Source organism: Gorilla gorilla, chromosome 1 (genome assembly GCF_029281585.2).
Source record: "Gorilla gorilla gorilla isolate KB3781 chromosome 1, NHGRI_mGorGor1-v2.1_pri, whole genome shotgun sequence".
In the NCBI taxonomy this organism is placed as follows: domain Eukaryota; kingdom Metazoa; phylum Chordata; class Mammalia; order Primates; family Hominidae; genus Gorilla; species Gorilla gorilla.
In genome coordinates, this window is record NC_073224.2 from 175,787,330 (window position 1) to 175,808,369 (window position 21,040).

Consider the following 21,040-nt stretch of genomic DNA (forward strand, 5'->3'; position numbering starts at 1 on the left):
GTATGCTTGCATTCTCTTTGTCCAAGTCCCAGGAAGGAGGAGGAACTAGAGATTACAGTGCTGTATGCTATGTGTCAGGGATTTATAGGAGATTTTCAAGGTAGCTTTTCTGGTACATTCTGGAATGGTCCTGAGAAGTTATAATTTTTAGGTTCTCCCCCAGACAATTGTGATGATAACCTGGTTTGACAACTATTGCCACAGCACAGGGATGGCTAACAAGTTTTATTTCTAGTGCCATTTCTGAGTGGTAGGTTGTTCAGGCAACTATGTTGAAAATTTTAAGGCTAAGTCTGAGTTCAGTTGGGAAGAGCACCAATTAGTGATGTCTGCCATGAATTTGAGGAAAGAGAAGGACATGGTTGCCCTGGTGTCAGGTTCTAACTGAGGTCTGAGGGGAGTCAGTGGGTGAGTGGTAGGTAGCTGGAAAAACACTCGAGGAATTGTAGACAGTTTTGACATGGCTTTACTCTCTCTCTGGGCACAAGCGAGCCATATATACAGCGTTAGCAGGGTAATTATATGTTTTACAGACAATAGTCCCTCCAAGCCAAGCACAAGCTCACATGGGTGATCACCTAATATGCCTCATGCGGTGTGGTTACATAATGTGCAGGGTTGTACACCTGCACTCCAAACCCGCTGAGTCATGCTGCACTAGAAGGCGGCCTTGGCCTACTTCTGAGTGAAGCACAGCCATTTCCCTTACACTCCACCAGCTAGGCTGAGGGCATCCTCTGGGCAGGGACACATGCCCATAGGGCGGAGCCCTGAATCCATAGCTCAAACAACAATACAGAGAGCAATAGCTCACTACTAGGATCCCAGTTATGCTACTTATGACAGTTAGGGCCCAGCATAGGCCAGAGCCTAGGAATCCCCACCATAACTTCAGTGGAGTGACATGTATTATGTTTACACAGGCCATGACAGGTTCCTATCCCGCAGTGGTGTTACCCCAGTGTTGCTCTATGCACCGCGGTGCCTAGGCTAGGGGTACTACATGTTCCCCCACTAGCCAGCCCCACCCATCATAAATGCTACAGGCCAGCCAGGGGTGTGTGTGCCATGGGTCTTGCAGTGTCTTTTGTCCAAAGCTTGCTGCATTGCGTTCCAGGTGTCAGCCATGGGACCCCAAGTCTCCAGCCATGTCCAGTTCTCTGCAGACACTGAATGCATGTGCCAAGGCAAGCTGTCCACAACTGCTGCTGGAAGAGTGGTGCAGAGCCAACAGTTGGAAATATTGGTCACCTCAGCCTACGTGTGGGCCCAGTTCATGATGCAGTTGGAGCATGTTAACTTGTGGTTGAAATGACAGAGCAGGCATAGGCACCAACAGAGGTAAATCACATCTCTCAAGCAAAATACAGGCTAACCTTTCATCCCTGGATAGCAATGCAGCCAACAAGGGATTTTGCCCTGGGTGATGGTACCACACCTTCTCAGCTCCCCATGGTTCTTTTGAGTCCTGTGTCTGTGCCAAAGTCACAGGGGAACTCATAATAGGTCACACAAGCAATACATATATTCCCTGGAGGAGGGTTCCTTCCCTGGCCATTCCCCTACAAACAGTCAACTGCAGGGGCCATGTATTGAATACCCAAGGAGTGACATGCAAGTCATAGTGTATGCCCTACCCCCAGGGAGCTACGATGGCCAACCACTGGCAGTGGGGGGCTTGGAGGGTCCATGGCCACAGCCAGGTTTTCTGTTCCCCTGCTTCAAGGGCATTGGGGCTGGTAACAACAGGTTACTGTTCATCCCCATACCTGGTTGGAGGAGGTCATCCTTGGTATGTATCGGCAACCGGATGGGGATGGTGGCCCAGTGTAACAAAGCCACCACCAGAGCTGGGCCAACTTTCTGTGGCTGTTAATTCAAGGATTGAAGTAGCAGGTCCAGCCTGGAACTCCAGCCCCACAAAGACAGGGGTGTGACATGCAAGCATAACCCATTCTTTAAGAGCCTCTTATACCACTCAATTATATGTGCAGCTTGCGGGTTATATAGTACATGGAATCCCCACTTTATGTCCACTTGTTATGCTGATTTTTGTGCCTGTTATCCAGTGATATGTGTTCTCTTATCACTCTCAACAGCCAGAGGGCAATCATACAGGGCATATAAGTGTTGCAGGACCTGGATGGTGTTCTGTTGGTTGGCCATTCTGCAAGCGTGGTGAATAACAGGCTCATGACTGTGTCCACAGCTGTTAACACATGCATATACCCTTGCAACTTCAGCAGCAGCCTAATGTAATCTGCTTGCCACTTGGTCAAGGGCACTCACCCTATTGTCGTTTGTTGTGTAACATTGGGCCCCTGCCTCCATTTAGGGTGTGCCTGAGCATATGCCAGGCATTTCTGACAAGCCTCTCAAATGTCTTGCTTGGGCAGGAATAGACCCCAATGCTTATTGACCCGTTGCATCAGTTCACCCCCCGGCATGTCCCAGTTTCCAGTGTAGCCACAAGGCCACATCTCATGTTGGTGCTGACTAACCATCGGATCTCAACCAAGGCATCTGCCTCATCATTGCCGGGGGTAGTGAAAGGCATATGGCCTGAGACATGATAAAGCGTTACCTCTTTCTGATGACCCATTTCCCAAAGGTCTTGCCACATGACTTGGCCCCAAATGGGTCAGTGGCTGACTAACCCCTTTTGTATTTTCCAGGTAGTTAACTATAAGGTTAAGCCTTGATAGACTGCCCAGCTACCGATACAGATAACTATAGGTGTCACCTCCTTGGTGATCACCATCCATACTACTCTAAGTTCAGCCCATTGGCTACTTTGTCCATACCTGGTTTCAAACCATACGGTGTCAGTACTAGGTTGGACTGCAACAGCAGTCCAGGCAGCAGTAGCACCTCGGCTAGACCCATCTGTGTACCATGACCCATCGGGAATAGGGGGACACCCTTAAACAGTGAAGGCTCAGGGTCTAGGGGCACCTCAGGCCCCATGGCCTTATCTTACATTAGGACTACAGGTTCAGGTTTTAAGACCTCTTGCAACTCTGCTGCTAAGGGACTTGTACTCAGCGTTCTCCACTGCTCCAAGTAGGCACCTCACTTTGGCAAAGTGGATGTCTGAGCCATCCCAGTCCAGGAGGTCATTACCCATGAATGTACCCATCCTATTCTGCTATTAGGTAAGTCATCTGCATGATGACTGCAGCCCATCCTGTCACACTCTCACAAGCCTGAAGGGCAGCATACACAGCTGCTAGCTGTTTCTTTATCAAGGAATACCAGAGCTCAACTCCCTTCCATAGTTGGGACTAAAAGCCTACTGGCGTTCTCAAGCACTCCACGTGCTGCCACAGGCCCCAGCTGAAGCCATCTGTGGTCACATGCATACCAACTCAAACAGGCACCCCTGGTCAACTACCCGTAGGGCTTGTGCCTGCTGAATAGCCCATTTGGCTGCCAGGAAGGTGGTCTCAGCTGCATCATCCCAATCCCAAGTAGGTCCCTTTTTTATTAACCATGCAACAGTTTTATCATCTAAGCTAAATGGGGCACAGATGTCCAACAATATCCCACAACAATGTCCCACAAAAGTTTACAGCTGCTTCACCGTGGTGGGCCAGGGATATGCCTGAATCTTATCAATAATAGCCTCTGGGATGGCCTTTGTCTTACCCAACCAGATAACTCCCAAGAATCTGGCAGATAATCCAGGCCCTTGGACCTTGGATTCATTGACAGCCCAACCGCATGCTGCCAAATGTTGCCGCAAAAGGGGCATCACCGCTTCTAAATCTGCAAGAGAATCAGAGGTTAACCTAATATCAGTAATATAATGCAATAGGCAGACCCCTTCTGACATTGTCAGGTGGCTAAATCCGTGGCAACTAGACCATGACATATGGTGAGGCTATGCACATAGCCCTGTGGCAACACTGTAAAAGTCCACCGTTGCCCTTTCCACGAGAAGGTGAACTGTTCTGGTTCTCTGGAGCAATTTCTATGGAGAAAAATGCATTGGCCAAGTCCACTACATAGTGGTACTGTCCCAGTTCCATCGTCAAATGGTCCATCAAATCCATGATTGATGGTACAGCTGCATGCAAAGGGAGTGTTAATTTATGCAGTTTCTGATAGTCCACCACCATCTGCCAAGTTCCATCAGGCTTTCTAACTGGCCACACTGGAGAATTGTAGGGGCTGTGGGTGCCATGCACTATCTGCACCTCCTCCCACATCTTAATTGTCTCAGTTATCTCTGTATGCCCACCCAGCAAATGGTATTGATGGGTGGAAGTAACCTATTGGGGTTGTGGTAGGACCTGAGGCTGGTGATGCGTATGTCCACGCAGCACTGGCTTCACCACATGCACTCACAGCCTGAATTCCGCGGCCATACTTTGTAACACCAGGCCATGGAAAATGTCCACCCCCAGAATGTATTCAGATGTGGGAGAGATACACACAGTATGTAAACGGAGAGCCAAACGGCCAATGCCAAGGTGCAGAGATACAGGTTTCACTTTCACTGACCAGCCTCCATAACCATCAATGTAAGCAGGTTTGCCCAGAGACTTATTTGGGTTCCTATAAACAAGGCTGCCATTGGCACCAGTATCCACTAGTGCTGGCACCCACTGTACATTGGATCGCTAATTCCACATGTGGCCTCTGGTTGTTTGGTGTCCCCCCAGGCTGGGCACCTTGGCCAGTTCCCTAATCGAAGAGAAAAGGCTCTACATTTCTGCCTGGTTGCAGCAAGTAGTCTTTAAGCTGAAGCGCCTGGACGGGACTGGGTCACACAGCAATGTCCTTCTCCCCCTTGGACATTTTCTGGAATTGCTGCTCCGGAGACAACTGTCTCCACAAAGTTAAGAGTCCTTCACTGGGCTGCTTATGGATTTTCCCTCAGTCAACCCTGGCCAAAATCAAATCTATCCACATCTGTGTGTGTCACTCATTGGGGCCCTTTTCTCCCATGGTGGGGCACCCTTCAGGTGGAGCATCTTCCCCTTCTTTATGGCACAGACCCCTCAGTCCTGTGGATGGTCTTCAGCTTGCCTGAGACCTGCCATAGCAGTGGTCACTTCATGTACGCTGCGCCCTATGTACCGAGTGAGGACAGCAGCTAGGAAGCCAAAGGCACTCAGTGGGGCAGAACTCAACAAGAGATCCCTCATGTGGGAGGTGAAACTTTCATCATCTGGCCCCTGGGTATTCAGGCCAAACATAGCCTGCTGCATACCCATCTCCCAGATGACTTGCACCAAATCGGTATACGACTGCCATTTACTCATGGTTTTGGGTATTTCACCGGCATCATTCCACACAGTCCATATGGCTGCCCTTAGCCACTCAGTCAGGGTGTGGTCACCTTGCCCTTGTGCCAACCGCCTACTTACTTGCAGCTGCTGACAGAGGGAGGGGTGAGTCATGATATAGACCAGCTTTTCCATCTCAGACATGGAATAGGAGATACTACCTGCTCCCTCATTCCACAAACAAAGCATCCATGCGGGCAGAGTTTGCCCTGGATGCTGTGGCACTGCTTGCCTAATTCCTGCAACTCAGTTGGGGTACAAGCAGTATATGAAGTATGTTGTGTTATGGTGGGGGGGTCCCTGAGCCTGCCCTTGGGGCCTCAATGGCTCTTCATGATCTACCTTCTGATGAACCACTGGGCAAGCCCACAACGGAGGTTCTTCCTCCTTGGTATCAGACTAAGTGGGGTGTCTCCAGCCGAGACAACAGACCCAGGCCTGGATTCACAGCAGCCTCGAATTACTTTTCCAAGCTCTGTAGCCAGCCTCCAAGTGCCCTGCCTGCACCTAGAAGTCCCCATTCACGGCAGCTTCTAACTCTTTTTCTGAGCTGTGTAGCCGGGTGCTAGGTGACCCGCCTGTGCCTGGAGTGCCCTGACCTGTGCTGCATCCCTCAGGGACTGGGTGTGTACTTCTTGTAGCACAGTCAAAAATGCCCATCCAACTCTGCGGGCAAAAGCCTGCTCCTTCTTGGTGTTCTGTGCTTCCACTGCTTCAGCACCTTCTCCATGCTCGTGGCAGACCCATCTACTGCCACCCAGGTTTCCTTCCACTGGAGCCTGTCTGAGCAGCACAGCTGCCACCGGGTACCACAACCCCTGTTGTGGCCACATGGCCGACCCAGAATCAGAGGGGACAAAAGGCTCACTCACCTCAGGATCCTGTTTGTGACGCCAATTATCAGGTTCTAATTGAAGTCCGAGGGGAGTTGGTGGGTGAGTGGCAGGTAGCTGGAAAAACACTCGAGGAATTTTAGAGTTTTGACATGGCTTTACTCTTTCTGGGCATGAGTGAGCTGTATGTACAGCGTTAGCAGTGTAGTTAAGAGATTTTACAGACAATAGCGGCTCTGAGCCAAGCACAAGCTCACATGGGTAATCACCTAATGCGCCTCATGTGGCATGGTTACATAACATGCGGGGGTGTGCACCTGTGCTCCAAACCCGCTGATTCATGCTGTACCAGAAGGCCGCCTCAACCTACCCCTGACTAAAGCACAGCCATTTTCCTTCCACCTGGGTTTGCTACACAGCCTCTATTCACTCAGGGATTCAGCTGCCTGGGGGATCATATTATTGTTCCCAACTATTCACTTCCTTCCCTGCAAGAAGATTCTATATTCCTGCTTATGACTATGCAACTGTCTGTACCTCTCTGCAGGTGGAGATATGTCCATGTTCTGCAGTCAGGTTTGGCCTCAGAATTTGTGTTGACCGAGAGGATGTGACATCTGACTTGTCTGCACAGAAGTTTTTGAGTGCTTGTGTTTCAGTTCTGCTCTTGCTGTTTTCCTCTGTCATGAGAACACTTTGTCCTTCAGAGACCTGGAGACAGGGCCACTGCAGCAGACCAACTCTGCTGATAGACATGAGTGAGAAATAATCATTTGCTCTTGAAAGGCAAGCCACTGAGATTTTGGAGTTATTACTGCAGCCAAGCTGACCAACACAATCAACATTGGCCAATTTGGAATTGATCTGTTTGAAATCGATCAGTTAAAGTCAATTCCAGTGAACTCTGGAATGAAAAATAAGTCCTAAACTGTCATTTTGTCTGAATATTAGTTTTAGTCTTATTAGACTGACTCTTGGTAAACTACCTAGGTTATGCCATTAGGGAGTTTCAGTCCCTTTTAAGTGATTTTAATGCGTGTAGACCCAAAAGAAGCCTTTCAGGGAATTGTGTTAAAATAGGCCCAAATGATAACTGGACTAATTTTTTTCTAATGCCCAAGGACTGCAGTAGGTAAGGAGCACCTGCCATAGGATGGGGTCTGTCCTGGACCTATTTCTGATGCAAGGTCCGTATGCCCGTATGGTTGGGCAGAGCTTAAGCATCCATCTATGGCTTTGTGTAGGTAGTTCTGTTGTTTTGTGTGTGTTTGGATTTACAATTGGGAGCACAAGTCCATGAAGATTGACATTTAAAACTGCTTTCCTTCAAATTGAATATTATCTGAATTATCTTTATTTCAGGATGTCAAGATACTGTCCTTTTTCAAAGTGTAAGTAACGTCCCATCTAATTTTAAAGAGGGGCCTTTCTCTTAAGCATTATTAGGTAAGAATTCAGTTCAGTAACACACAGCATAATGACATTCCAGTCAACAACAGGCCACATTTAAAACGGTAGTCCCAAAAGATACTAATGGAGCTGAAAAATTCCTATCACCTAGTGATGTCATAGCCATCGTAACATTGTGAGTGCAATGCATTACTCACATTTGTGGTGATGCTGGTATAAACAAACGTACTGTGCTGCCAGTTGCATAAAAGTATAGCACATACAATTATGTATAGTACACAATACTTGATAATAATAAACAACTATGTTAGTGGCTTATGTACTTGCTGTACTATACTTTTGATTGTTATTTTAGATTGTACTCCTTCTACTTATTAAAAACAAAAAGTTAACTGTAAACAGCTTCAGGCAGATCCCTCAGGAGGAATTCCGGAAGAAGGCACTGTTACAGGAGATGACAGCTCCATGTGTGCTATCGTCCTTGAAGATCTTCCAGTGGGACAAGATGTGGGGGTGGAAGACAGCGTTACTGATGATCCTAATCCTGTGTAGGCCTAGGCTAGTGTCTGTTTGTATCTCAGTATTTTTTTTTTTTTTTTTTTGAGACGGAGTCTCGCTCTTTCGCCCAGGCCAGAGTGCAGTGGCACTATCTCGGCTCACTGCAAGCTCTGCCTCCCGGGTTCATGCCATTCTCCTGCCTCAGCCTCCCGAGTAGCTGGGACTACAGGCGTCCGCCACCACACCAGGCTAATTTTTTTGTATTTTTAGTAGAGACGGGGTTTCACCGTGTTAGCCAGGATGGTCTCAATCTCCTGACCTCATGATCCACCGGCCTCGGCCTCCCAAAGTGCTGGGATTACAGGTGTGAGCCACTGCGCCCGGCCTTGTATCTCAGTTTTTAACAAAAAAGTTTAAAAAGTAAATTTAAAAAACCAAAAATAGAAAAAAGCTTATAAAGATATAAAAAATATTTTTGTGCAGCTATACGTGTTTGAAGCTAAGTGTTATTACAAGAGTCAAAAAGTTAAAATAAAAAGTTCATAAATCAAAAGGTTAATTTACAATTGAAGAATTTTAAAATAAATTTAGTGTAGTTTAAGTGTACAGTGTTTATAAAGTCTACAGTAGTGTACAATACCCACCACTTCACCCACCACTCACTCACTGACTCACCCAGAGCAACTTCCAGTTTTACAAGCTCCATTCATGATAAGTGCTTAGATTCACAAATACTTGCCATTGTATTACCGTTGCCTACAGTATTCAGTACTGTAACATGCTGTACAGGTTTGTAGCTTGGGAGCAGTAGGCCATACTCTATGTAGCCTAGGTTTGTAGTAGTCTGTACTATGTGTGTGTAATTGTACACCATAATGTTTGCACAGTGACGAAATCACCTAAGGACATTTCTCAGAATGTATCCCCTTCGTTAAGTAACGCATGACTGTATTTACTAACATAGTCATTTGGTAAGGTATCTTGCCAATCCCGGTCAGCAAATGTTATGGTACTCATTTGTGAGTAAGCAATTCATACGTGCTTAAGATTCAACTAGTCACAAATATGTCAGCAGACCTTCTCCCTCTATATGTCTATATTTTTAAGCCTTCCCAGCCTAATTTCCCAGAGGATTACATTGACCTTGAGTGCTTTGATGGTTTGTAAGACTCTCCTTTTCTTGAGCTAACAGTGTCCTGTTACCGTTGGCATTTATGGTAACAAACTTCAATGCAGTCATATTTTGGCTGCAAAAACCCTTTCTTGTGTGTGCTCCCTTGTTCTTTCTCCTCTAATCTGGCACTTCCTCTTTAGCATTAGAGCTATTGGCTGAAAAAAAATGCGTATAAATTAAGAAGAGTATGAACTGCACCCCAGAACCTCCCTTGGATCCCTCTTTCTGTCCTTCCTCAGAGCTTTCAGCCCTTTAAAGGCAGAGGAGAGCAAAGTCCGGGCAGAAGAGCACTCATGGCCGGCCAGGGACTGATGATGGATTCCAGCTGGCCAAGGAAAACAGCAGAACAAGCCACAGGTGTCTGCATCCAGCCAGCTGGGTCAGGGCATCACAGGAAGTGCAAGGGAGGGAGGGGAGCCCCTGCAGCAGCTTCCTGCTTGATGCTTACTAGGGCTGAGCCTATCCCTCCTCCCAAAGACCAGCCTATCCTTGACCTTAACTTTGTTAAGTTGCAACATAGAAGGGATTTTTGTTTTGTTTTGTTTTGTCAGTCATCAGTTCATGGGTCAAAAAAACGCGTACTAAGAGACCAACTTCTTTGAGTTTGTCCATATGAAGGAAAAAGCATTTGGCCACTATCCAAGAATTTAGGTCTCAGGTGAACTGGATGAGGAATATCTTCTTGACAAAGACTACATGTTGTCAGTTTTCTATCCGAGGGAACAACTTCAAAAAATATAGCTAATTGTCAAATGGCTAACACAAACAGCTTTTAGTGCTGAATTTTACAGTAAAACTTGATTTTCTTTAAAGGGGAATAAAGGGGCTAAAATGTTATTAAATGCTTACGTGCACATTACTAGGAATGTAATGATCGGCCTGGCACGGTGTCTCACGCCTGTAATCCCAGCACTTTGGGAGGCTGAGGCGGGCAGATCACAAGGTCAGGAGATCGAGACCATCATGGCTAACATGGTGAAACCCCGTCTCTACTAAAAATATAAAAAATTAGCCAGGCGCGGTGGCGAGTGCCTGTAGTCCCAGCTACTCGGGAGGCTGAGGCAGGAGAATGGCGTGAACCTGGTAGGCTGAGCTTGCAGTGAGCTGAGATGGCGCCAGTGGACTCCAGCCTGGGTGACAGAGTGAGACTCCATCTCAAACAAACAAACAAACAAACAAAAGAATGTAATGATCACCCACCCCTGTGCCTTTAAATTAAGTCAGTTCTTGATCTTTACAGTATATCAGAATCATGTGAGGCTTGCTAAAACACAAATTTCTGGGTCTCATCCCCAGAATTTCCTCTTTAGCATTTGAGCTATTAGCTGAAAAAAAGAAAAAGCTGTCTAAATTAAGAGGATGAACTTCACCCCTAGCATCTCCCGTGGATCCCTTGATTTAGTACTTCAAAGTAGGGCTTGATAATTAGCATTTCTAATCAGTTCCAGGGTGCCGCTGTTTCTTTGCTCTGGGAACCACACTTTGAGAAGTACTGGGATAGGTAATCATCTTAGAAGATGTGTGGATAAAAGAGCTCCTCTTTATTCAGTATTGTAGTAGGCATTATGGGAAGGTGATGCTAGGAGTTTGCAGATGTTGGTGATTAGGGAATTAAGGGAATCTCAGAGTTGAAGGGATTGGGGATGGCGGCAGGGTCAAGAGCTGGGAGATAAAAGAAGGAAATGGGGGTAAAAGGCAGGCTGAGGAATTCAAGTGAGAGGGAGAAACCCAGCCTGACACGGATCTCACTGCCATGTGAAGGGATTGCTTTATTGAGTTTGATTGTTGAGGTGGTGACAAGAGCTGTACCTGAAACAGATGGATAAGGCCCTAAAGGTTTTATTGTATTCCTTTCTGTGTTAAATAGCAGATATGGACAACTTCTTTGAACTTTCATTATGGTACTCATTTTCCTTGACTGTGTGTATTAATTGCCAGATGAGGAACTCTTTCTTTTGGGCAAATAAGGTCATAAAGATAAGTTGTGACAATTAAATGGCCCCATTTATTTTATCAATACGTTTGGAAGCTAAGTTGGGCATAAGATGTACACAGCCTCTTCTTCTTTAGAGTCCAAAGAGGTGACTTTTGATATCTAAGATTATATGGAAACATCAAGGCAGAAAATGATGCAACTATATTCTTAAAATCAAATATTTTTTATATTCCATTGGTTGCAACTATTCAATATATTATTTTGATTTTAAAAATTCAAAGCTTGCCATATATAGGTGGATAGTATTCAGTTATGAAATCATTAGGATTCCCCTCTCCACCTATGGTTGCTAGCAAAATAATGCCCAAGTCTGTTTTAAAAGCCTACTGAAAAAAAAAATTTTTAATGAAATAACAGCAAATAGGAATTGTGATTCCTCTTTCTATAAAATGTAAATATTAAAATCCTCAAATACCTCTATGACAGCAATATTCAGGAAATACTATTTTATAGTAAACATTTTTAATAAACAGCAGCATAAAATAATCAGTGTTTAATATCATCTCTGGTGTGTGAAATACAAATGCATATATCCTTAATATAAAATAGCCTTTTTGTCATTACAATTCAATGCTTGTCTATTTGAAATGCCCATAATAACAAACCAAACATTAAGTAATACAGTGATTAAATGCATGCAGTGAAAATAAGGAAAGATATGGTAAGGTGAGATATCTGAAAATTGCCATTATATATTTGAAGAAAATCTATATCAAGTTAAAAACAAAGGAAACAAGAAAAACAGACCAGATATAAAAATGCAAAGATATATTTTCACTTCTGTGACACAAACCATAAGTATAGTTTTGTGCAAAAAAGGAGAAAAAGATCTGAAAATAAAGTCATCTTACAAAACATTGTCAACAAAGGAAAAGATATTTTTCAGTTTGTGAAAAAAATACTATTTTAATACAAAAGAGACTGTGTTATATAGTATCACAGTGCGATTATAAAATACATTATTACAAGTGGTTTTGAAATTTCATTTGCTCACTTTAATGTTTTCAGTTATTATAAAATGTTTAAAATAAATGTTATAGTTCTTTATAAAAAACTAACTTGAATTTACTTTTTAACCATAATAATGTTTTACCAGAGTAGGTATTTTACTGGCTCATGGAATGCTAATTTCCCTTTAAGGGACTCCTAGAAAAACTCAGATTCACTGAAATTGTGTACTTAAAATAATAAATATTCTTGGAAAACAATTGATTGTCATATGATATACAAAATTGTGGTTTGAAGCTTCATCATTAAACAGTTGCATAGCAACAAAAGGATACAAATATTCTCCTCTACCTAAAGTTAAGAAATGTAACTTCTGAATCAGCTTATTTATGCCACAAAAATATGTTTTAATTTATCTCCCAGAAATCTGGATATAACCAATTCTTCGAGTTCACAGTACCTGTAAGTTCATGTTTGTTATTTGAAGACTCAGGTTTGGGAAAATTGCAATGCATTTTGGTAAACATATTTTCTTGATTTCTCATGCTAGTTGTATTTTTTAAAAATGAAAACATCAATGTGTTTTTCATTCTCTTACATTCTCCTCATCGAATATCATTTCCAGGAATTACTTTTATATCCTGTAAGTCTCTTTACAAGTCTCTTATACCTTTAAAGTAAAAATGAGACTTTGAGACATTGTTCTTAGAATAAAGGAGTTTTTTTTTTAACAAGAGAAAAATCAAAAGTAAAATTACTTTCTATATAGAACTTGAAACGCATAAGAATTCTAAACTTGGCCAAAGATGGTCGGCAGGTAAATGCCATGAGCTGCACATTTGAAACCTCCCACTAAGGCAAAAATGGTCATGTTACTTCGGTTTGCTAGTTTAAAGAATTCAGTTCTTGGTAACTTTTGAAATGAGAACTCAGTACTTGTTTTTTAGGAAGACCATCATATTTTGCAAAATAGAATTAATTGCCTTTGGATTCCAACTGACTGTATGAATACATTGTTGTAATTCTTGGGGCGGGAATCAAATCTGTGAACATTTCCAGCACAGAAAAAAAGGGAGAGAAACTTTAAAACTACTAGACATTTGTATCATGATGGAGTTTCCTACTTTCCTAGAGCCCATTGACCATAAGCACTCCAATGCCTCGGACAACTTGTAAACAGGGAGTTGCAAGGGGTAGGCGTGCTCATCTGTAGCCACACACTTATTTTTCAGTGTTACTGGTTCCAGAAAACTCCTATGGGGGCTGTCCCCATGGGAACGCTTTTTCCTTTCCCACAGATGCTGATCTAGGCTGTGGGGCCATTTTCCTGGCTGTGCTTCCTTTGGCGCCTCATTCCTAATCCAGCAAAGAGAACTATCAACCAACAATCAATTCTAGCATCCACATCTAGCCTTCTTATGGTCTGATGCGCTGTGTTATTCCAAGGGCAGTGTAAACACACTGTGAGAAACTGTGGGAAAGGCCCTCATGATCAGAGGAGGATTCACAAAAAGGCACACTCTACACCTTCCCAAAGAAGCACAACGACATAGAAGGCTTCAGGGCTTGTTATACTTCTCTTATGGCTCATTTCCCTCCAGGGTTTCAAATTTGGCCTGAAGTTTCTTCATGGATTCTGAACATCATTTCCATAAGAACATGCACAGAGTCTAAATTCAATCAATATAATTCCTGAACATCTGTCCTGAAGAAAAGACAGCAGGTAGACAAATGCTATGGTATATATACATCTGGGGTAGAGACCAGTCATGGTGACTGAAGGCTAAAACACAAAGCACCATTTGACTTTTGGTTTTATATTTAATCACAAGGTTCTTTTCCTCTTCACTGGTTTGCAGCTTTCAGTGCTCGAAACCACATGTTCCAATCCCAATGCCATGTCATGCACTCCAATGGAGTGCACATCCCACAATGTTTTTGTTTGCTTGTTTTTTTTTTTTTTTTCCTGGCTGAGTGTCTGTCCTGCTTGGTAAGACACAGTCAAACTTCACAGAAGGTACTTGTTGCGATGTCTGCTAAATGAGAACCTTACTTTAATAAAAACATTTGAATATAAATCTTTTCTACGGCCGTCTAGTTTGTCCTGTATACCACATTTACAAAAGTTGTGCATTTTACAGTTCTGCAGAAATCATAGATTCGGTGTGTCCATGAATATTGGTGTCTCCTAGTAAAGATGCTTGCTTTGAGTCAATTTTGTAGGGTTTTTGAGATTTGTTGCCAAAAACAGTGATACCCATTCCACCAGGATGATTTGGAATTGACATGTGTGGTAGTAAAGGAATATTTGCTTCCTGATTGGATCCTGATGAGGGCAAGCTAGTCACATGGCCAGTGCTAGTCGACCCACTGGCACTGCTTGGGGACCGACTTTTGGGAGGCGGGCAGTGCTGAATCACTCTGGGAGGACCTGTTGGCTGGTAGTGGGCAGCTGGAAACGCTGCATATCCAGGAGGTATTGGGTATCCATTGATGGGAATGAATCGCTGGTTCTGAGGTATTGGCGGGCCAATGAAACCAGCAATCTGGCCCTGTGGTGTAATACCCTGGCTCGGGAACATGTAATTAGGATATCTGGGGTTACTGAGATTACTCACTGGGCTGGCACTGAGGGAGGTTGTCTGTGTGGTGGCATTTCCCCCTGAAGGAGTAGTAGAGCTTGTGTGACTTGAGAGTCCCTCCCAGGACCGAAGCCGGACGTGAATATCTTTAAATCTTGGTCTCCTGGAAGGAATCTCATTCCAGCACTCTGTCATGAGGCTGTACATTCTGGGTGGGCAGTCTTCAGAGCATGGTAAGAGCTGCCGTTTTCTCACCATCTCAATCACTTCCTGGTTACTGAATCCATAATATGGCTGGAGTCCAAAACTGAAAATCTCCCACAAGACAACCCCAAAGGACCAGATATCTGATTCAGAAGAGAATTTGCCATACATGATGGCTTCAGGGGGCATCCAGCGAATGGGCAGCAAGGACTTACTCTGGACCCTGTAGTAATCAGCGGAGTAAATTTCTCTGGAAAGCCCCAAGTCTGAAATCTTTACATGAAGTTGCTCTCCGATTAAAATATTGCGAGCTGCAAGGTCCTTGTGGACAAAGAAGTGACTAGACAGGTATTCCATGCCAGCTGCAATCTGAATTGCAATGTGCAGAAAATCTCCGTGGTCCAGGCTGGATTTCACAGTCCCATCTTCATCACTGCTGCAGCCAACATCAGAGTGTGGGGATCGCATGATGAGGAACTCATGGAGATCCCCCTGATTAATATACTCAAAAAGCATGCACACAGGTTGTTCCTGAGTGACGGCACCCAGAAGGCAGACAATATTGGGGTGGTGCAGTTCTGCCATTAGGGAGGCTTCTTGTTGAAATTCTGTCCATTGCTGGGGGTTGTTATAGTCTTTCAAGGTCTTGATAGCAACCAGCTGAGCATGGTCCATGCCTGGGAGATAGAGATGGCCTTTATAGATTTTTCCAAAGGCACACTCACCCAATTCTTCCATAAAGCGTACAGCAGAAAGAGGCAGCTCTTTAGCCTTGCTCTGTATGAAAGAGAGGAAAAACGTGGTTTAAAACATATCTTCAGGCAAGACAGCTTTGCATTCGAAAGGGGGGATGGGGCATATAGAAAAAGGTTCTATAAACAAATTAAATAAAATATTGTAGGTCTATATATCTTTCAAATCGTTGGCTGCAACTCAGGGGAGGTGCCATAGACAACTTTCCATCACTACCCTATCCCTTTCCCTCAACCCAGCCACAAAATGGTTTTTTGCTGTTGTCTAGAGTCTTGGTACTCGAACTGTGGTCTGGGGACCAGCAACATCAGCATCACCCAAACTTACTGCAGATGCAGACTCTCGGGCCCACCTCAGACCTACTGAATCCGCATGTGCATTTAACAAGACCCCCGTGGTTTCTGTGAAGATTAGGGTGTCAGAAGCACTACCGCAGAGGCTACAGCCTGGTACTCAGAGCATTTGTAATCTGGTCCTAACTCACTTTCCTGACATGATCCCTTGCTACTTCTCTGTGTGATGGCATCACTTTAGTTAAATAGGTTTTCTCAATGTCCACTCCTGAAACCACTTACATTCTTGCCTAATACTTTTGTTCCTCCAATGTTCTGCCATTCTTAGAATATTTATTGTGCTAAAAGAGAAACCAAAACAAAAGACTGTCCTTCTGAAGTACTCACAATAGAGATGGGAAGGTCTGAAATGCGGTCTTCTCCATTGATTAAATCCTTTCTTTTCTAAAAAGCCTGTTTCAGGCCCCACTTCCCGCAAAACCTTCCCTGACCACTATGGTCATTTCTTTGCTAGACTCTTTTGCCTTTACTGTGAATGCCACCACATACACAAAGCAGTGTGGTGGCTGGTTACACACGTGGCCTCCATAGCCAGTCTGAGTTGGAATCCTGCCTTCTCCACTTACCAGCTGTGTGACCCCAGATACAACATTTAACTTTGTGCCTCAATTCCTTCATCTATAAAATAGGATGATGATAATTGTACTGACCATGTTATTGCAAACTTTTAATGAGTTAATGTTTGTAAAGCACTCAGACCTATGAGTTAATGTTTGTAAAGTACTCAGACCTATGTCTGGCCCATGGTAAGTACTATTTAACTTTTTGTTATTATTATCAACTTGATGTTTCTGTTCTTTTTATGCATGTATTTTGTCCTCACAACCAGATTTCAAGGGAAATCTTATTGGAAGCACTGCCCTTCATACCAACGTATATCCCTAGGTCTTCGCAAGTGGGTTGTTTATTAATTGACCTTAAAACAGACGGGTGAAGGCATTAGCTCACAATGAAAATAAGTATTGAATCATGACATGTGATCTTGGCAAGTAAATGTCTATAATGTTATATGTTTTCACTATTTTAAAATGTACCTCAAATTTAGTCTGATGTTTCATTTAATTTGTTAAAAAAGAAAGTATTAAAAACAATGCATTTGACATACAACTGATTTTTCAAATAATCGCCATCCTTCAAATCCTTATTTTTTAAAAAAGAATACTACCCTGAAAATTCTAACTGAAACTGACAATGTTGAAATACATATGAAATCCAGAGCTCTCTGTACAGAGTTTAAAACAACAGTTTAGATAATTTGGTAAAAAAGTTCTCTTATCCAAACTCTACTAATTTAGAATTCATGATGATTAGATTTGTTCTAGGCTGATATTTTCCAGGGCAAAATGCCCACTAACCTAATTGTAAGTGTAAATAAACTTGCAGCAAAATACTCACTTAAAAGGACAAATTGGGATTGGGGATTTTGGAACATTAATTATTCTACGCAAATAAACTGTCTCATTATAAATTGGTCTTATTTGTTCATCAAAGCAGATTTTGTGAGGTTTATATTTGGAAATGAGTTTTAGAAAGTTTACTTGTGCTGAAAGTAATGGTAATGTGTTGCTTTAAACTTTCAGTAAATTAAATCTTATTGATCTAGTTCTATTCAATATAGTATTGTTTGTAATAGCAAAATATTATAAATGACCTCCATGTCCCTACAGAGAATATATTAAATCAATTAAGGTGGAGCTAGTAAATAGAATATTCCACATTTGAAAAAAAAGAATGAGGACGTTTCGTATGTACTGGTATGGAAAGGTCTGCAAAATCCTTTGCTCAGCTAAAAATAAAAAGCAACAGAACAGTTAATGCTGGGTGCTGCTTTTGTGTAAGAGAGAAGGAGAAAAAGAACACATGAAACATATTTATTTGTATAAGCATAAAGAAACTATGAAAGGATACTTGGGAAATAGATAGCAGTGATTATTGGGGGTATGGAAGAAGAAACTATGAAAGGATACTTGGGATATAGATAGCAGTGATTATTGGGGGTATGGAAGTAGAAACTAGAAAAAGGGGGGCAGAGGTAAGAGATTTTTCACTTCATGCTTTTTTATGCTTTAAAATTTTTCAACCAGGTGAATATATTAAATTAAATAACTATTTAATTTATTAAATTACTATTTTTTTAAAATTAAATAACTATTTTTTTTTAAAAAAAACAACAGGCAAATCTTCCCATCTTACTGAACTAGGAAATATCTTTTGCAATTATAAGTCCATCCACCATTTTTCCTTTTGCTTTTAGGGTCTGTATTCTTGTGGGAGCTTGTAGAATTCCTTTGAGAGAGCAAGGTGTGGGTGATGAGAAAGGTATCCAGGTGAGCCAACCCTACTTTTTTGTCTTGTAGCACTCAGATGATTTTACTTTTGTTGGCAAGCGTAACTCAAGGTGAATTTTTCCTGCATGACATTAAGATTGGAGATTTCCACCAGAACTTTTCCTAATGATGTAAATAAATCCAGTTTAGGTGAAGGTTCCTTGAATGGCAAAGTAGACGTCACTTACTTTTTGACAAAAATAAGATCTCTACACTTTTGGAGATAGAGAAGTTTAAGGGACTGAATACTAAAACTTCTCTGTGGAAAATGGGAATTAGGAAGTAAACTCATGGAATATTAGGCTGGTATAATGAGGAGTTAGAAACCCAATACCCTCTCCTCCTTCACTGCTTGAAACGTATCCATAGGCAGTATGGCATAATTCAAACTAAGTGAGCTTTAGACTCCTATAAATCTGGGTTGCATTTTGAATCTGCTGCTTTCTATGAATAATAGTTAATACTTACATAGCACTTACTTTGTGCCAGATAATGTTCTAAGCACTTAGCAAATATTAACTTATTTAACACCATGATCCTGTGGCATAGGTCTTATAATATTAATCACCGACCTTGGGTGAATTTCTTAACTTTTCTGAACCTCTGTTTCCATATCTATGAACTAATGTACTATCTAGCTTGAGCTGTTGCAGTAGGAATTAAATACAACGATGTATGAACGTAATTCCCACCTAATAAGTGCTCTTTAAATCATTCTTATTATCCTTATTAGGAAAGTCATCCAGGAAGTAAAGTAATGCAAATGATTTAGATCCATTTAAGCCTTAAGTAGTTCCAGAGTGTTTAACTTTCTTCCTGTTAATCTTTCTCTGTTCTCCTGTAGTTGTTAGTTTAAAAAAAAATCCTTTAAAAATGACAGGGAATTTGTTTTGGAGCTTGAGGGTGGGTGAGAAGTTGAGTGGCCTGTAGCTGGCTCCTCTGAGATGTGAATGAAGGTGAAGGCAACAAGAACTCGTGTGGAAGAGCGGATGGTAGCAGATGGGTAAAGGAAGCAAGCCAGCCAAACTTCTGGAGGTGGGAAAAGAGGAAGAGGTGGACAGGACCTTGGCACCAGCCCTACACATGGCCTTGGGGCTTTGTGGCTAAGAAGGCCAGCTGCATTCCCCTCCACTGAGGTAAGCAAATTTGTTCTCATATATTTGCCTTTGGAAACAGAACGCTTAATTTTGCTATTTTACAGATGGAGAAAGGGGCTAAAGAAAGTATCAAGAATTTTCAGGAGAGCCGAAAGAGCCACACTTGCAACTCCAAGGCTCTCTGTTTTTCGGCCACAGCATTCTGTTTGAAACCAGAGAAGCCTGCTGGCCAGCGATCCCAGATTGAAGCCGAATGTCTCTGGAGGCTCAGCCTGAGAGGCCTGCCACCTCACAGAGCTAGGAGGTTAGCCTTCAGTATGTGGTCACTCTATGGAATTATAATTGTTCTTCCTCCCTGTTCAGACACGTGAAAGAAAGTAGATTTTACCCCAAAGTGTATCTTGTCCTATCTCACCAATATCCAGTGGGCCATATAGCATATAATCCCAAGTCTTCTCCAAGGAGTCATTTACTAGAGCTACTGAAAACTAAATTTGGGGGGTTTGCTTTGCAAAGAGGCATGGAAAGCATCTAAAATGGCAGAGTCCACAAAATCTTCCCTTCGAACACCTGTGCAGCTGCCAGCAAAGAAGTGCCCAGAAAAAAAATGCTCCTAGCTTGGTTTCAGGGGAACAATTTCCACAGTGATTTGCATTTTTAAGGTGCTCAAGTTACTTGGTACAAATGAATCCTAACTATAGACTCATTTTCAAATTTTACATAAATCCTGAACTAGTTAAAAAATCATAAAAACCCTTAAAGAAGCAGTCAGTAGACTGTACGGTGATGGCAGGAAATTAGCTGTATTGTTGAGGAACAGATGGTTTACATTATACAAACTCTTTAGGCTAAACTTGTTTAGGTCTGGCATATTGTAAATTATATTTTAGTAATGAAAGTGAAATGACCTCTGCTTGACCTCAAGTGGGGTTTGTCTGTTTGAACCAATGTGGTGGAAAACTATGAAAGAAAATGAAGTCATAAAGTTTTGGCAGTTCAATTTTGGCTCATTTCAAGTTAAGGGGTTATAAATCTGTTTAGTTTTTGTTTGACAAGTATTTGTCATACAGGGATGTACAAAATGTAAAGAAGTGTAAAATACACATGAGGCATGGTGCCAAAGTAAACCAAGTACAAAGGAAAACTGGAATGAATAGGGTCCCGGGCTCCTATCTCTTTATCACTCCCTCCATTAGTTGAAGGACAAGATGGCCTCGGTTTATTATATGCTGTAAGGCAATTAAGTACCTTAAAACTGAAACAGGCTTTCAGTTTCAATGTTAACATTTTTACTTCTCAAAGTAAACACAAATCTGCCTTTAAAAAATTATATAAAATTATTATATGAAATAAAAGTTGATGCAGAAGTTAATACATTGTTCCAAGATGCTTCTTTCTTTAGAAATTTTTGAAAAGCAACAGTATTAGAGTTTAAATGAACTCTTTACGGAAGGAAAATGAAGGAAAAACATTTTAGATGTGAGTCATTTAGATGTGAGTCAGATGGGAAAATTGTAGTACTTTCTAAACTGCTGATAGGAGAGACCAGGCTGATACTGGTGGCTTTTTTC

The 21,040-nt window shown here is 42.4% G+C and overlaps 1 protein-coding gene and 1 long non-coding RNA gene across 4 annotated transcripts in view; one reads left to right on the plus strand and one right to left on the minus strand.

Annotated features, from left to right (window-relative positions):
• Positions 1-1,117: 1,117 nt before the first annotated feature.
• On the plus strand, positions 1,118-19,587 carry LOC129527518 (uncharacterized). Its single transcript, XR_008672503.2, has 3 exons — positions 1,118-1,341; positions 18,300-18,372; positions 19,574-19,587. It is a non-coding gene; the product is annotated as an uncharacterized lncRNA (long non-coding RNA).
• ROR1 (receptor tyrosine kinase like orphan receptor 1) overlaps positions 11,684-21,040 on the minus strand; it is a 406,019-nt gene continuing 396,662 nt past the window's right edge. For all 3 annotated transcript variants that reach the window (XM_031002544.3, XM_063698055.1, XM_055364815.2), the window contains one exon: positions 11,684-15,716. In XM_031002544.3, coding sequence (XP_030858404.1) covers positions 14,289-15,716 — 1,428 coding nt within the window. In that variant the 3' untranslated portion in view covers positions 11,684-14,288. The remainder of the gene's footprint in view (positions 15,717-21,040) is intronic.